The sequence below is a fragment of the Mus pahari genome, chromosome 11 (assembly GCF_900095145.1).
Source record: "Mus pahari chromosome 11, PAHARI_EIJ_v1.1, whole genome shotgun sequence".
Classification (NCBI taxonomy): domain Eukaryota; kingdom Metazoa; phylum Chordata; class Mammalia; order Rodentia; family Muridae; genus Mus; species Mus pahari.
The window spans coordinates 76,403,845-76,416,812 of record NC_034600.1 but is presented as its reverse complement, the minus strand read 5'-3'; the positions used below and the strand labels follow the sequence as shown (position 1 = coordinate 76,416,812).

Sequence of the window (12,968 nt, the reverse complement as noted above, 5' to 3'; positions counted from 1 at the left end):
CGCACACTGACAAGTACACACAATGCACACCCACGTGCACACATGTCCACACACGCATGCACACACAACACAGGTGTGCACATGCACATGTCCACAACACACATGCACACATGCACACTGACAAGTACACACAATGCACACCCACGTGCACACATGTCGACATACATGCACACACAACACAGGTGTGCACATGTACACAACACACATGCACACACACGTGCACATATGCGCACCCACATTAAGAAGTACACACAACACATACACGTACACTTGCACACACATTTACAAGTACACACAAAATGCATGTGTGTATACATGGGGGGGAGGGGCAGAGGGAGAGGGAGAGGGAGAGGGAGAGGGAGAGGGAGAGGGAGAGGGAGAGACACTCAGGATAAATGGTACAAATTAAGAGGTGAGTGGATAGTTATTTTCACAAGCAAATTGAGATTCCTTGCAGAGCAAGAAAATTCTTGAGAAATTAAGTGGGCTCTCTCTTTTTAGTGTTAGATAAGTAAAAGTTGTTTTTTATTAATTGTAATTATTTTAATATCTATAAAAATTAGACAATACAGGCAGGAAGAGATTTACTATACAGTCTAAGAGCGCTCCATCCGTGACATGGAACAGATCAGAGCCATGACTTGGAACAGAGAATACACACATGGGAAGTTTTCTGGGAGAAATAAAAGATGGCAGGGCTTCATTCTACATCAAACGGCATCGTTCTGTGACTTATCTGGAAGGCAGCATTCACATGAGCTGGTTCCTCTATACCTTTAAGTGGCAAAATATTTTACTTCATATTTTATTAGTGTATTTGTAAAGAAAAATAAATAACCTCCTCTATGATGCTTGCTTCAAATTAGGACCAAGAGAGAACTTTGCAGAGCAAGGACAGAACATGGGGCTAGGAAACATACTTGTTTGTCATAGCTGAGAGGATATTACTGGGACCTAGTAAGTAGAACCACAGAAATCACCCATCATGCCACAGTGTTCAGATCAGCTTAGTTCTGTTTCTGGTCCCCTTAAAACAAAGATGCCACCCTGAACTTAAAAGCAACACAGGGAAAGAAGACATGTGGAGGCAGGAATCTTTGCTATGCGGATGGGATGTCCTGGGAAATAAAGCATGCTTGCAGACACAGGAGATAGTGCATAGTCCCTTGCCTTGGAGTGTTCTCTGTCCACTCTGTGACCTAAGTTCCCTCTACTGTACACACTTTACCTGTGAGCTGTGTGGAACATTCTAGGTTGTCTACAAACAAGAACACAGGTTCCTATCCCACATGTTAGGCTGTTTGACTGTTGACAGAGCTCAGCATGTATCAGGCCATCGTTCCCATGAGTACATAAACCTGTATTCTCTTCTTTACCAGATTCCTTCTTCTCTCCTCCTGGACAAGATTAATTCCGGTGAGAGGCCTTGAGTTCTATCCATGCCTATTACCAGGAATCCGCTGCAACTTTTCCCTCTCCATTCCCTTTATTCCCTGCCTTCTCACAAGCTCCTCCTCACAAACTTTGTCTTCCACACAGCCAACATTCCCTATTTATGGGCATGTGTTCAGAGACACTTGCACACCCAGATGTATTAAGGCCCATTTGCAACAGCCAAAATGCACGGAATCAAACACAGTGCCTAGCAACATACAAATGACTGAAGAAACTGTGGTCCATATATAGAGTACGTCCAGCCATAAGGATGACATCCTGCTCCTTCCTACACTATAGAAATGGATGAAAATGTGTACAAGGGTCAGATACAGAAAGGCAAGTCCCATATATCCAGAAAGAGGCAGCCACTCAAAAGCAAAGCTACAATTGTTAGAGGTTACAAGTTGTTGAATTTGTGGTAAAAGGGTACATGGCATGATCAATACATGCTATGCATAGGTAAACATCACACTGAGTACCATTGATATGTGCAATTAATATTTGTTAATGAAAAGGTTAAAAATAAAGATCGAGGATCAAGTCAATAATATTGGCATCACTACCATCATCATCATCACCACCAGCACCACCATCATCATCATTATTGTTGTCTTTGGTCCTTTGCTGTACTGGAGATTTGATACTAATTTCTAGAGAGACCAAGTAAAGAGACAACATATCACCACTAAAATATTGATGACTAAAATATTGATGACCTTCTTTCTGTATGCCAAGACTTTGGCGAAATCACACATTAACCCAGCATCTCCTCTATGCTCCCTAACTTTGCAGGAGCAAGCACCCAGAGCAGGGGTTGCCAATCAGAGCTTCTAAGCTGAAGTCTGATAGCTAAAAAAAAGCCTGTCAGCTTACAACATCCTCTTGTACTGCATCCTTTCCTGGAGCTGAGGATGAAAATGAGTGGTCTCATGTTAAATGTAATATGTCGCCAACCTGCTACAGCTACTGGGGGGCTTTCCACAAGGGCAGCATGTTCTTGCAAATATAGCTACTTGGAGCCTTCCAGTTGAGTGCACAGAATGTTCCACATGCTCGGTTTGAAGGTCTCTAACATGCTGGAATGGGGCTTATTGAGAAAACTTAAAAAGCTAATTAGGTTCTGCCAGGCCATAAGCAAAAGGCTTACTAAATGAAGATGAAAGGAAAAAGTTACTTGATAATTATTTGAAAAGAGATATTTGCTGATTAAAGCCACAATCTCTTCACCTATTAAATTAGCAAGTGTTGAGGGAAAAAAATATATTAACCAGCCTAGTAGTGCCAGCTAAGATCTAAAGATCTAGAATGCAATAGGAGATCTTCATTGCAATAGAAACACAAAGTCATTCCCTTGCAAGGAGGATGTATCTTCCAGTAAATACCACAGTCACGGGCCTAGCCATCCTGATCCTAGGAGGTTTCATAACAGTACCATAAAGAATAAGAAGAAATGCACAACGATGCCCCTCAAACACTGTTCAGAGCATGAAAGTAGAATCAAACCCTCGGGTAAGGAAACAAACATGTTCTTTCCAACGAACATTTACTAAACACTTCTATTTCTGAATACTGTGTTATGTTAGCTTAATAAAACATTTGTAATTCTTAAAATCATTAATAAAAATCCTTAACATAAAATGTGAAAGGGACTTGAATTCAGAATGATGTACTTTGGCACAATTTATTAATTTATACTCTGTCTGGTAAAGAAAAATCTAATTCAATGTGCAGAACTTCTGCTCGCGTTGCCCATGGTCAGCACGCCCTTGACCTGCTCAGGTATTTACAGGTCTGGATCAGTGGCAGAAGCTACCCAGTGCGGGGAGTGAGTGAAGTGCTGAGTGAATGTGTGTCGTTGACAGGGATGCCGCTGGGTCCAGGACCCCAGTGCCTCAGGCCTGTGAGAATGGTTGGGGTGAGGATGTTGGTAGTGTGTGCAGAAATGCCTTCCGAGGCTTTCTCCCTCCCCAGATGACTGTGGCCCAAACACTGCTTGCCTACAGTGACTGCTTCTGCTAAGGTTAGCCGTGCTGTTCTCCTTGTGAATAATAACGTGGCCTTTGCAACAACTCCCCGTTCCACTGTAAATGAACACACTGAGCTGCTGGGATGCTGCAGCCTCTCCATCCAAAAACCCACAAGCTTCCCTGTGTGCGTCTTTTCCTCATTCCCTCATAGCCCCAGTCCAGTTCCAAAGCCATTCAGGACATGGTCACCCAGTTCCTGCCTGACCTTGGCCACTAGAAGGCTAGGTCCTGTGGATCCGAGGCTGCTTTCCCAGGAAGCCTCTTCGGTATCCACTCTACTTTGCTTCAGTTTGGCTTTTTCTGATATGATTTAAAACACAAAGGAAACACACTGGAGTTAGACATCCATTCATTCTCTTCCTGTAGAAACAGGGAAAAAGAGGGGGCATTCATGCTTGGTCTCTTTGGGGATCCTTCAGAAGTGTCAGAACGCACGGCCTGCATCTGACTTGCTCACCTCCCAGTGCAGTTCCCATGGAGTAGTGTGAATTGTAGAGCTAGTCGCATGGACTCTAATAGAAGCAGAACACAGGGACAGAACCATATCACAAGGGAAAACAAAGTGTCTTTTTAGGAGTTTTCCTCATGAGCTGAATCAAACCCTGCCTCAACCCTCACCCAGACCCAGCAGCTTCCTGGGAGATAAAGCCCCAGACACAACTCCTCAGAGGACTGGCTTAGGGAAGGGCTCTCACCCAGGGAAATGTGTCCTTCTCTAATGCGTGGAGACATGCTGTCCCCAGTCAGAATGTGTTCACTTTGCACCAAACAGAGATGATTAAATATTTAGCTGCAAGTAATAGCTGTTCCCTGGCCTCTTGCAGCCCACAAAAAGAAGAAAAGGAGAGAGAGAGGTGGGGGGGGAGAATATGGAAGGGAGGAGGAGGGGAAGGGGAAAGGAAGAGAAAAGAGGGAGAATTTTTCCTTTTAGTTTTCTCTGAGTTTGATCCTGGAGGTGTGTTTTAAAAAATATTCCTTTGAAAGGCAACCCCTTTTAAAGGCCTTGAGTTTTCCTGACTACATTTTCAATAAACATGGCATCATTCTTGTGTTCAATGTACCTGTACATCTTGCAAGGAAATGCATCTGGGCATACTGGCACATATCACTAATCCCAGCACTCAGGAGGCAGAGGCAAGTGGATCCTGGAGTTTGAGGCCAGCTTGGTCTACAAAGCAAGTTCCTGGTCAGCTAGAAATATACAAACTCTGTCCAGACAAACTCTGTCAGGAAAAGAAGAGTGGGAAAGAGTGGCAATTGTCTGCTTAGCTACTAATTTTGTCTGTTAGCTGAGGCACAAACCGGTTCCTATGTGGGAGGACTCATAAAGGTCTGACTACGTGTTGCCCACAAAGGAGGTGTCATCGACTGTGATTGCTCAAGAGCAGATGCAGCAGCCTAAGTTCATCCAACCTAGGCTCTTCTCTCTCATGGTAGAATTATTTTCATTGTGATGCACATAGATATCATGCACACGCACACGCACATACACATGTTACATGTTCTATAACATTTGGCTTTTCCACTATTTAACAAATTAGTGTCGTTAAGTATACTCATAATATTGTGTCACCATATGCCACCAGTTTCTGAGATCTTTCATCATCTCAAAGACTTTGTGTCACCAGGCACAAGCTCCTCATTTCCTCCCCCTCTTTAGCACCTGCTAAATTGCATGGCTTTTCGTTTTCTATGAACATGATATATGTGTGATTGTACAGTGCCTGTCTTCCTTAACCTAGCATAATGTCTTTAATGTTCATCCCTGCTGTAGCATATATTTTATCCTTTAATACAATATTTAATAATTTCACAGGTTGGACACATTCTTTTCGTCTCCTCTGACTTGCTGATGGGCATTCAGGTTGTTCCCACACTGATTTTTTTTTTTTTTGAGAATTTCTTATATGGATATTGTATTTAAATCATTCTCCTCCCTCCATTTCCCCCCGTATCCCTCCAACTCCTTCTCAAATTCTTGGTCTCTTATTGTTTAATTATAGTTGTCATCCCTAGAAGAGCCATGGGCAATTGATTGCTGCAATGAAAGAAAGAGACAAAGAGACAGACACACAGAGAGAAACAGAGAGAGACAGGGACACAAAGACACAGAGAGACACCATTCTTCTACAGAGGTTATGCCTAAACACACATGAGTCATATTAAGTGATCTCACTATGTTGTGTTAATAGATATGTACATCTGTGTATGTGTAACAATTACAACTGAAGAATAAGAGGCCATGAATTTGTTCCCATACTTTGACTGTCCTGTATCATGCTGCTGCCAGTCATTCTGGCCGTCCCCACTCTTAGCAGTGATGTTCTTTGTGCTAGCATGGGGTTGAGGATTTGTTACACTTGCTCTATCTTCATCCTTCTCTCCATTTTACAGACAGGGAAACTAAGGATTACTTCTGGTTGCAGAATTTTTAGACCCTGCCAGGGTGAACTGGATTAGCAGGTGCAGTCCCTTTTATGAGGAGAGTCAATGAGACAAGCCTATGTTTCTGTAAACTCAGTGGTTTGGCTCACCTATGGACTAATGACACTATACAAATCATGTCATACATGGTTGCTTCATCTCGCAGAGCTGGTTATTTGAGTCTATTCCCCCAGGAAAGCATTACTGACCACCTCACACCTTGTGATCCAAATGTGAGGTTTCATTTTAGAAAACCCATTTGCTTTTTCAGAGCATTAGTGATGAATGTTCTAGAGAATTTATGAAGAAGCTGAGCTTTTAGATTAACCTGGACAGTGTTTCCAAAGCCAGGATGTGCCATTTCAAATGAAGGAAGAACTAGAATCATCTCTTGTCCAAGTGGAAGGGCTGGATGTCATTTATCTACAGTCACATGAGGCCCTGGTTCATTTTTAGCCACTGCCTTGGGTCCTGTGCCACTTTCTGCCTGCCTGACCTCTCAGGACATTCCCTATAGCTCAAAAGCTTGGCTTGTTGAGTGAGCACTCACCAAGAGTCAAATTCAATCTGGATACCAGACTTTCTCCCTTCCAATTCCCAGATGCACACTCTACTCTCCTTATCAACCTCATATTTATATTCCTAAATCGATGGAAAGCGTAGCCCAGAGAAGCCAACACGATCTCTTTCAGAGGTCCATAGCATCCTCAAACACAAAAACCGTTAAATGGATCTCTTTTTCCAAAAGAAAAAAGAAAACGTTGTAGGGAAAATTAAATGAAACTTCAGTCACTTAAAAAAAAAATTAGGCGTGCTGTCAGTGCTCTGTAGCTTGCTGGCTGATTCAATGATATTTAAGATAGAAACAAACACAGTACAGAATAAGAGGAAACCTATGTCTGCACCATTGATGTGAATATGATTTACAAGATGGGATGAAATCACCAACTTCTGATGCTCAGCCACAAAAGATTAAATAGCTCCGGACGCCACAGCCAGAAATCTAAATGTGAACATTATATCTTAAAAGTGGACATTATTTAATACTGAAAAGGTATGGGGGGGGGAACCTATCAGATGGTTCAATATCTCAAGAAAGTAATGTTCATTTGTATGTCAAGAAGGCAGTGAATTAGATGGCCCTGTGTTGCTGTGAACCTGAATAAGCTCCTGAGAGCTCACCATTGTGATTCTTCCTGGGACATACATGTCTATGGCATGAAGTTTTCTGATAAGTCTACAGTTATACGAAGGCAGATGATGGTGATGATGCTGATGCTGATGCTGATGATGGCTGATGATGATAATGATAGGGTATTCCTAATATGAATACAATGCATAAAAAACAGATTCTGTACCCATTTCTTAGGAAGACCATTTAAAGCATGTGACTCTTCCTACTTTGCCCATTTGTATATTGGTGCCATCTGTCCAAAATAATCAGTGAGACAGAAACAGAGAAACAGAGAGACAGATAAACAGAGACAGAGAGAAACCATTCTTCTCCAGAGGTTATGCCTAAACACATATAAGTCATATTAAGTGATCTCACTATGTTGTGTTAATAGACATGTCATCTCACTGATTACCAAAGTCAGTTTACACTGTGGGGAGGGTCTTTGACTTTTACATATCTTCCCAAAAACCTGTCCTGTCTCACTCAAAAGATACGGTATAGTTATACATGGGCAAATTTTTGAAGGCCATAATTAGAATATGCTAATTAGTATATCTAAAATCTGAGAAATAAGACTATAAATATTCAACTGGGCATAACCTTTGAACTGTCTGGAGGAGTCATGATGGCTGGTCATTGGCTTCAAGAAATCATTAGCCTCAAGTCCAAGGGTAATCATTAAATGCTAATGTCTACATAGCACTTCCACGTCCAGAGTGTTCTATTGCCAAGCAGTTGCTGCATTACCATAAGTAAGAACTTATGAGATATATATCACTTGTGAGGCATTCTAGATTACTTATTATTTTAGCATTCAAATTATGACATTTGATTATTGCAGGATATTTGATCACACTGGACCCTGAGATTTTTACTGGAAAAAAATAAAACTGTTTCTAGTTGAGTGGCTCAGCTCTTAGCACTCACCTCCAATATCGAACAATGAAGGTAATCTTAGTTTGTAAAAGGAAGCACCCATGTTTAAAAGTGATGTCTAATTGAGCAGCAGACAAAGTGGTGGATCAGAGAAAGCTTTGACAGAATAGGATGTGCCCAACTTTCACAGGAAGAAGGACGAATGGGAAGCTACTTAATGGACAGTGCAGAAATAGAAGAGGAGGCAGCTCTACTGGGATGCACAGGGACAGGTTGCGGAAGGGGAACAAACTAGACATGGGTGAAGACAGAACGAGCCAGAGAAAGAGGAGGAGCCAGAAGATTAGAACATATTGCCAAAGTTAGTATGAGGCTAAGCAAAGCAAAATGTCAGAGGGTGAGAGAGAAATAAACCACATTAAACCATTTAGCAGGGAGAGGAGTCTGAGCCAGAACAGCTGAGTTGAATCAGCCAGCCAGCGATCAGAGAGAACCATGAAAGGGTGAGTGTATTCACCAGTCAGTCTCAGAAGCTGAAAATAGTCTAGGCCTAGATAAGATTGTTCAGTGGCTAGAAGCTTCAAGGACAAGGCCTAGGATAGCAGACAGTGTCAGCCTTCAAGACAACAATTATATCTAGAGAATAAAAGATACATTTACATTTAATGGTTTTAAAAGTCTAAGTATAAAAGCCAATAGATTCTGAGTGTTCAACTGATCTCACATCTGTCATCACTGGAAGCTCTGAAGATCTCCTGGGATTTGGGGGTGTCATGGTCAATAATTAAAAGTACTCTACTAGGGATTCACATCTCTTCTTTATCCAAAACAGAGTAGAATATTCCTGTTATTCCCTTTCCAAAAAAGAACCCTTCCTCCTGGCCCACATTTAACTAGAAGGAACAATAATAGAACTCAGTTATGAGATTTCATTGTGGACCATGCAGGAGATCTCATGGCCATAGCTCTTAGGAGCTACAGTGTCTGCCTTGCTGTAGAACCTTTATCCATCACAAATAAGACTATACCATGGACTAGTTATGTTACCACCACCACCACCACCAAAATGAATAAGAGGTTCATCTGGGTTTTAGGGTTGGGTTCAATGTCAGGTGTGTCACCTTACAATGACTCGTTTTGATGGCAATGTCAGGGAGGGATGCACAGCATCTCATGCTGGGCAGAGGAAGTGTGCACATGATTGTCCTCTGCTCTCTCTCTTCTTCAGATAAATCCACCAGGGGTCAATCATGGGGGCTATAATCAGATAACCTTATCTTATCATAATCACCCCCCAAAGGGACCACCTTTAAATACCTTGAATACCATACTTAGTGACACTTCTACCTACTAGGGATAGAATGTCAACACAGGAACCAGGGGATCTGGCAATTTAACCGTTTGCATACCACAGCCAGCAGAGCTCTTGAAGCAAGTGGGCAAGTAAAGAACAGACAGTTTAGCCAGCTGGCAAAATGAGTCACAGGCATCTAGAAGGGACAAAACCATTGAGTGTTTCATTTCTAAAACTGAGCGGTGGTTTCCTATTCAACACCAAAACCAAAATCATAAAAGGAGAGTTTGGGAGGAAAGTAGACTGTGAAATGATTTTGGAATGTATAATTATTATTTTGTTTATTCAAAAACTCTTGCTAATATTAGCATCACACTTAGTCACATCTTAGAAGCCATCCCATTATCTGGCATTATTAGAGCAGAAGTTGTTGAAATAGAGTCAGAATCTGGGGTTGAATAGTACTGTTCACAACAGCCAAGAACCAGCCCACATGCCAATCAACACTAAGCAAAGAGAATGATGTATAAATACAATGTCTGTGGCAGGGTGTTAGTCAGGCCTTAAGAAGAGCAAATTGTGTCATCTACAGGCAAGTGGCAGGAACTATGGTATGCAACATTACCCAAACTCAGGAAGACAAAATGTCATGTTTTTGTCTCACAAATAGAAACTAGATTTTTAAAAAGATGCAAAAAGAGAAGGGAAAATATTTGAGAAAAGGGATGGGACAGAGAGAGGGGTAAACAAATGAGGGTACCGAAGCAGGTGTGATTAATTACATTATTTACATGTATGAAAATGTCACAGTAGGATCTATTGTTTTCTACAATTGATATATACTAAGAAAAGATGAATGAGAAAAAAATGGTATCTGAGAAGCCAAATCATAAGCAAATTGTCTCATTTTATATTTCTTTCTGAGCGTTTGGAGGTGTTCTCACTCTTCTCTTCCCACCTGCAAGTGCACACCTCGGAGAATCAAGAGCAGCAATCACTAGATTTGAGACACAAGAGAAGCAAGCTACTCGTCTTTGTCCCTTCTTCAAGAGGGAGCGATACTCACCTGCAGCATGCCATTCCTTCTAGAACTAACTGGCTGCCTGACTTCAGGGTTATCTAGACTTGGTGTGATGTGGGGACAGGGAGAAGAGGAAGGCGGGAGCTGCTGCTCTGTTCCTTGGGGAAACTGACTCAGAGACTATGGGAAGATGCAAGGTACCAAGGTTCTTGTTCCCAAGAGGATGCATCCATATTTGGATCTTCTGAAGCATGTCCTCTGTGTGTAGCATGTCTTGGGTTTACAAACTCTGTGGCTTAGTCTGTGCTCCTGGTGACAATCAACTCTAAGCCCAGATACATTTTACATCATCACACCTGAAATACAAACTACAAATAATTGTGAGACATCTTGTTGTACATCGGCCCCTAAAGCAAAGGGATTCTGAATTGATTTTAGAAGTGTGTGTATGCAACTGAGGTTGACTGTGTACAACACACACACACACACACACACATTTATTTTGCTTAGTTTCCAAAGTCATCTTCCAAAAGAAAATATATTTGTGTTTCAAGCAGATGGAAACACCACGAGCCCCATCCATACCTACTGATGTTGCTTCATTAGGGAGACATGTGATGTGGGAATGTCAAATTGTTACTATCAATCAAAAGAACCCTCAGGCTGAGTATACAAATGCAAAGTGAAAATTCTTTACAAGCTATTGTCTATTGAGGGTTTGCAATTATAGGAAATAAAAAGCTGTGTTCTTTTCTTCTCTCTTTGTCTTCTTCTGTCTACTCTTCTACCTCTTAAAGGTCAGTCTATTCTTCCTCCTTCTCTGTCAATCATCCTTCTTATCAGTCAGTGAGATGTATACAAAGTTTTCTGGTCTTGGAGTAGATGAGCATGCTCTCAAGGACTGAGAAGGTCTGGCTGCCCTGAGCTTCCTTTATTACTTGAAGAAGAAGAGCAGCCTTACTGTATGTGACTCCGACAACAGCAATGACGACGATGACAACAACAAAAACCAGAAAAGATATTCTTGATTTTTATAACCAAGAGATACACAATAAACACATTCAAGTCTGGGACAGGGTCTAAATCTAGGCAATGAACACAGGATGTTATAGTGTTCTGCCCTCCTGGTATTATAAGTTCAGTCTTGTGCTTCTTTTACTCTTCTTTAAATGCTTTATTTGGAGAAAATGATAGATTCACATGCACTGCAGCAAACCACACTGAAAGACCTAGACTCCATTTGCCTTGGTTTCTCAATGACATCATCTTGCAAGGTGATGTTTCCACATGACTACTAGGATATGGACCTTGATGTCATATCCTATGTTGGGCTTTGATCATCCATTTAACTCTTTGAAAGGATTAAGCCTCAGGCTGGACAATTAAGATGGCATTATATAGGTTTCTGAGCAGGATGTCTTGTTGGCTGAGTGATGAGTAGCAGGCACTGGCAGGTCACTGAGTCTTGGGTTCCTTGAGCTGACCCAAGCTCTTGCACCATGACAACACTTACAATGGACAATGAACATTTTTGCATTTCGCTTGAGCTTAGGGTTTCCTAAAATTAAGACAATTGAGTGTAGTGAGGGGTACATACCAATAACCAAGAAGCAGAATGCAAAGGTTCTGCTTCCAAGGTGGAGGCCTTGGGTACAGATCAGAACAGCCACCATGTCGTGGGAGAGATAGAGGATGAAGAATGACAGAATGGAGAGCATCGCACTGACGAGGGCATGTCTGCTAGGTTCCCTGGTGCCCACCATAGTCCTCATCTGCCGGCTGTGGTTCCACAGGGAGAATATCAAGAGCAGAACAGCGACGGTGAAGATGAGCAATGGTAGTGTGAGCCCAAAGACAAAGACTGAGAGTAGTGTGGCTTGCATTGGTCTGACCTGAGTTGTATTTTTAGAAAAAATGCTTATAAAGATTTGTTTAGGAAGTTCTGAAGTCTCTCTGCTATGGATGAAAGTAGTAACAGTTACATAGAGCACAGATGCCGGGATCAGCCATGGCACCAACCTGGATATCCGCATCTTCAGCCACAGAAAGAGTGGGTGAGGGATGGTAGCAATCTTGACACAGTAGAAAACACCAAGCCAAGTGGCAATCCAGAGACTCAGTTCATTTATAATGTAGACAAAGGTAATGTTGTCAGCAAATAACGTGTGTCTCACCAAACAGAGTAGACCCAGTTGTGCAAACAATATACACAATTGCAGTATGATCCGCGAAGTCGCCAGGCAAAAAAGAAGCAGATCCAGTGGGGCCATCCTCTTCCACATGATCAAGTCAATGGCATTGACAACCACAATGAGGCCGTTTGCCAAGACCCCAGTAAAAAACTGCACCGCCACGACCAGAAGGAAGACGAGCATATGACCTTCCATCATTTTAAAAATGAAGAACCAATGACTTCTTTAAATGATACAGGGAGTTATGCACAGACTCATCCATGTATGATTTCTGCCTCCTTTCAGTTAGACCAAGGTTCCTTTGGAGATGATGCCAACTCAAAGACAATAGAAGAGGAAGGTGGGGTTCATTTGTTTACAGCGCAGCCTTCTCAACTCAAAGTCAGTCAAATAAGGAAGAGATACCATAGAAACGAACTGTGCCTTACTGACAGCTTTTGCATTTTTCAGGTCCACTGAAGTGTCAGAACCATCAGAAGTAAATCCTGCAACCGGAAGCCCCCAGGTAGCTAGTGAGGAC

The 12,968-nt window shown here is 42.0% G+C and overlaps 1 protein-coding gene across 1 annotated transcript; it reads right to left on the bottom strand.

Moving 5' to 3' along the window:
* Positions 1-11,638: 11,638 nt before the first annotated feature.
* Positions 11,639-12,646, bottom strand: Tas2r1 (taste 2 receptor member 1). Its single transcript, XM_021208825.1, has one exon. The coding sequence runs from the start codon at positions 12,644-12,646 to the stop codon at positions 11,639-11,641; it is 1,008 nt and encodes a 335-aa protein (XP_021064484.1).
* Positions 12,647-12,968: the final 322 nt, after the last annotated feature.

What these genes read in the sequence shown, in the direction of transcription:
- Tas2r1 (XM_021208825.1), bottom strand. Translation starts at nt 12,646, where the DNA reads ATGATGGAAGGTCATATGCTCGTCTTCCTTCTGGTCGTGGCGGTGCAG.